General features: G+C 48.5%; 1 protein-coding gene across 1 annotated transcript; it reads right to left on the bottom strand.

Moving 5' to 3' along the window:
* Positions 1-342: 342 nt before the first annotated feature.
* On the bottom strand, positions 343-3,973 carry KLHL31 (kelch like family member 31). Its single transcript, XM_061146052.1, has 2 exons — positions 2,802-3,973; positions 343-1,075 (listed from the first exon to the last, which is right to left on the bottom strand). Exons 1-2 carry the CDS (start codon positions 3,971-3,973, stop codon positions 343-345), a joined length of 1,905 nt encoding a protein of 634 aa, XP_061002035.1.
* Positions 3,974-4,362: the final 389 nt, after the last annotated feature.

The following is a 4,362-nucleotide window of genomic DNA, read 5'->3' as shown; positions in this document are numbered from 1 at the left end:
AAGGCGGAAGCACCATCTCCAAGGTGGGTGTAACCGCTCTAGTTTAAAAAGGATGCGGCGATGAAGTGCCCACCGCGAGTCCTGCCTGCCACCCAGTGGCCGCTGAAATCAACGGTTTCTTGACTCTCTTGGCTCTGGCTCTGTCTTTAGATTAAAAAAATAAATAAATAAAATCGACAGAGAGATGGATGATGCCCCACCAGCAACTGCAAACCCCCAAGACGGGTGCCTCGATGGATCTGAAAAGACTGCCCAGTAGTAAATGTTAGATATTTTCCTTCCCTCTCCCCCAGCTCACGCGTCGCCGCGCCGGCCGCCAGCTCTCCCCGCGGCGCCCGGGGCTCAGATGCTGACCGGCGCCGAGGACACGGAGCTGGCGCGCGACTCGCGGGTCACGGGGTTGGGCATGGCCAGGGCGCAGCACGACACGCCCACGGTGGCCTCGGGCAGCTCGTCGTCCTCCGTCCACTCGTTGAGCTCGGGGTTGAAGCACTGGATGCACTTCTTGTACTTCCTCTCGCCCTCGTTCCAGCCGCCCAGCAGGTAGGCGCGGCCGTGCAGCGCCGAGGCGCCCGCCGTGCTCACGCCCACCGGCAGCGGCGCCGCGTAGCTCCACTGGCCCGAGGCCGGGCAGAAGCTCTCCACGGTCAGCACGTCCACGCGCTCGCCGCGCGGCCCCAGCTGGCTGCCGCCCATCACGAACACGCGCTCGCCCAGCGCCACCGCGCAGTGCCAGCCGCGCGGCGTGCCCAGCGCCGGCCGCTCCTGCCACGCGTCGCGCGCCGGGTCGTAGGCGCACACGGAGCGCGAGTAGGCGCCGCTGATGTAGCCGCCGGTCACCAGCACGCGGCCCTCGGCCACCGCGCTGGCGTGGCAGCAGCGCGCCACCTCCAGGGGCGCCTTGGGCAGCCACTGGTTGGCCGAGGGCACGTAGCACTCGAGCGAGGCCAGGCTGCCCTCGGCGTTGCGGCCGCCCACTGCGTACAGGAGCCCGTTGAACACGCTCAGGCTGAAGTGCGTGCGCCGCTGGGTCATGCTGGCCAGGTGGATCCACGTGTTGAAGCGGGGGTCGTACCTGGAAGTGGCAGAGCAAGCGTGACAGGCTGGCGGGAGGTACCCGGGGGTGGGGGGTGGGGGGGAGGGGGAGACCACCAGCCCGTCTGCGAGGGGCCCGGGGACCCAGAGCAGCCCCTTGCCGGGATGGAGGCTGCTGAGCCTCTCTGATCCAGTAACAGAGTGGGGCCCTTGGGAAAGGCAGGGCCGGCGAGGGTGACTCCCGCTCCTCCCGCGTGTAAAACCGGCCGCAACCGCCCCGCTGAGATGACCTCCGTCCCCCTTTCCTCTGTATTTAAATATCCATCCTCCGTCCGGCAGGACTTAGGGGATGCCTGCGTGGAGGAGGGTGGGGCCGGAATGTGTGAAATCAGAGAAGGGAAAAGGAGACGTGGCCGCTTGAAGGCCAGTTCCACGTATCCTCAGACGCCAGCCCCCTCGCAGCTCATCCTCACAGCTTTATCGAGATAGGGGTTGACTAACTGGGTTTGTTTCTCTTTTTCTCACAAATCCCTTCTTGTTCACACACCTCTCCTGGCCACTGGCACCGAAAAGCTAGTCACTCTCGTCTGTTTAGAATGAAAACAGTAGAACTCATGTCTCAGCGCATCAACAAAGCTAAACTTTGGATGCTTCTCTAATTTCTAGCGCTTATTATTAATAATACGTCAGATTTTTTTTAGCGTAGGTATACACTTTTTTCAGTGTTCAACGTTACAATTATTATACCATCAGCATTGAAGTCAATACCGCAAAAGGTCGAGTTATCAGCTGGAGGAAAAGAAGCAACCATAGGAGACTAATACTTTCCTATTTCTGCAGTTCCAAGTATTGTAAACACAGAACTGACTCTGTTTGTTGTTCATTCATGTTTGTCTCATTTCACCTTCAAGTCAAGACTTAACCATGGCTATCAAGGCTAAAAATCATTAATTGTTTAATTTAAATGACACGTGCATGTAATAAAATAGTAAAGAATATTTTTTTGATTTACTAGATGAAGTTTCAACTCTTGTTCATTAGTTATGTTTGGCTTTGAATCACTACCACAGTAGAAGCACTGCTTTCTGAGTATTTCATGTGTATGTAGGTTTCATTTTTTATTATAAATATACAAAAATAACATGCATGTAAATTTCACTTTCTGTAGGATTCATTACGCTTTTGCTCTCTACATGCATCAAAGATATTGATGGTATTTAGTCTTTAAAGAAATGTTTAAAATTAATTAAAATTAATTAGCTGTCACATTTTTAGTAATCTCAACCTAGTTGCCAGTTATGAATCTGACAGTCATCAGTAACAAGCCAGTTATGAGTCTGACAGTCATCAGTAACAATCCACTTAAAAGAAATTTTGCATCCTTTTAATCTTTCTTACTTTGCACCCAGTTTTTTTCAAAAAGGCAGGGTATCATGAGGAGCACCCTGATCAGAAATGAGAACATGTGAATTCCACTTACTAGCAGTATCACTTCTCTGAGTGTCAGATTTCTCACATGTAAAATCAGAATCATCACACTCTTCCTGGCTTGCTTCACTGGCATATTCAGAAATTTCTAGTGCAGAATATATGTGAGTGCATTCTATAAAATGTGAAATTTTATATATGTGTATTGTGGCATTATTATTATTATTGATTTACTGAGCCAGTGACCTAAGCTAATAGACATGATTAGCTTCCTACTATGTCAGGGCAGTTCTGTCATGATATTGAACCATTTCTATTTCTAATAAAAGAGTCAGTACCTGCAGAAATTGCTGACTGCATGCTTGGCTTGATTTCTTGCATCGTTCTGGTCTTCCCCACCAGCCACGTAAAGAAATCCATCCATCACAGCCACACACTGATTAAAACTCTTGGCTGGCATCTCTGTAAGCTTGCTCCATCCGATTTCAGGGTCTCTATACAAGACGTCTCTACTAAGGGACTTCTCTGTAAGGCCTGGGCGGCCCCCCACAGTGACAAGCACACGGCACCCCCCTCGGATTCTCGTGCGTCTAGACTGTAACGTGTTCTGATGATAGGGAAGGAGGTGGTAGTTCATAGCATCTACAAGAAGCTTGTGACAGTCAGCATCTTGCATCATTCTCGGTACTGACTGAACATAATTGACCAGGTCTTGTGCAGAGATGGTACCAAAGCGAATATTGCTCAAGAGATCGGCAGCGTATTTCACTCTCTTTTGGTCAAATTCTAACCATTTCATTGCAATCTGGAATGCTACTATTTCAGAAGGCAACTGTAAATCATCATCTATAAGAAGTTCATTAATTTGCTCAAAGGTAAGTTTCATAAAATGATCTGTTTCTGCAAATTCAAGGAAGTTATCCCGGATAAATTTCTGGGCGGCTGCCTTTGCGTTTCTCAGGGAGTATGTTTCGGCAATGTTAGCAATGTACATGCAATTCTCAACGTTCATCTCTTGTATAAGAAAATCACTGCACATCTTGACAAGGGTGTGGATCTGAAGATAAACAGCAGCAGAAATGATGCTTCCTATGGTATACAGGGAGAGAGTGAGCTTTCCGGTGTAGGCATATGCAATGACCGTGGCCAGGCCCAGCGGCGCGATGTCATTGAGATCCACCCTTTGGGTTGAGGGGTCTTTTTTCAGGATGTTGTAAAAGTACTCACTGCATGAAGCCATCACTGACTTGTGAACGTCAAAGGATTTGGTTTTGGTGCCAATGACTAAGTCACAAAGGAAGCCCTCCTGCCTCATTTTACTCAAACCTTCCAAGAGGTTGGGGCCATAAGAAGCATCTGTCAGTTCAGAAGAAATGCAGCTAAGGCCATTGCCTCCTTCCAGGAGCCCATTCAGAGCGTTGAGCTTGTTGAGGGGACTGTCTTCCACAATGATGGTCATCTCATTGACATCAGCTTTGTTCTTTCTGACGGTCTTCTTTTTGGGGGCCATGTTGGCAAACACACTGTCACAGGCAAGAACTTGCTGGAAAAAAATGAAAAGACACGGTTTTAATTGTGCTTTGGACTTTGACATACTACCCTGAGAAACTTTTCTCTCTCTTTTTTGGTAAGATAGTAGTTTTTAAATGGCACAATGTAGATTAAGTCTCAAAAAAAGATTTAAAGACATTGAGCTAGATCCACATCTTATTGACAGTTGACTTAAGCACCAATCATTGCAGACAATGCTAGAAAGATTTGTTATCAAATGAAACCTCTCAGTAGCTATATGGACAAATTTTATACAGAAGAAATGACCAAATATTTTCTGATCTAGCTGTACAATAATTATGGAATAAGTTAAACATCATTTCAAGCACTCAGTTTGCACTCAGGAAG

The sequence above is a fragment of the Dama dama genome, chromosome 7 (genome assembly GCF_033118175.1).
Source record: "Dama dama isolate Ldn47 chromosome 7, ASM3311817v1, whole genome shotgun sequence".
NCBI classification, from domain to species: domain Eukaryota; kingdom Metazoa; phylum Chordata; class Mammalia; order Artiodactyla; family Cervidae; genus Dama; species Dama dama.
Note: the sequence above shows the minus strand (reverse complement) of the source record. Positions and strands in the feature narration are given on the sequence as shown.

Excerpts from the sequence above, each read along its gene's own strand:
- KLHL31 (XM_061146052.1), bottom strand. The coding sequence starts at position 3,973 with ATGGCCCCCAAAAAGAAGACCGTCAGAAAGAACAAAGCTGATGTCAAT. Across the intron at positions 1,076-2,801 it reads GCAGTCAGCAATTTCTGCAG|GTACGACCCCCGCTTCAACA; the intron begins GTACTGACTCTT and ends TGCCACTTCCAG.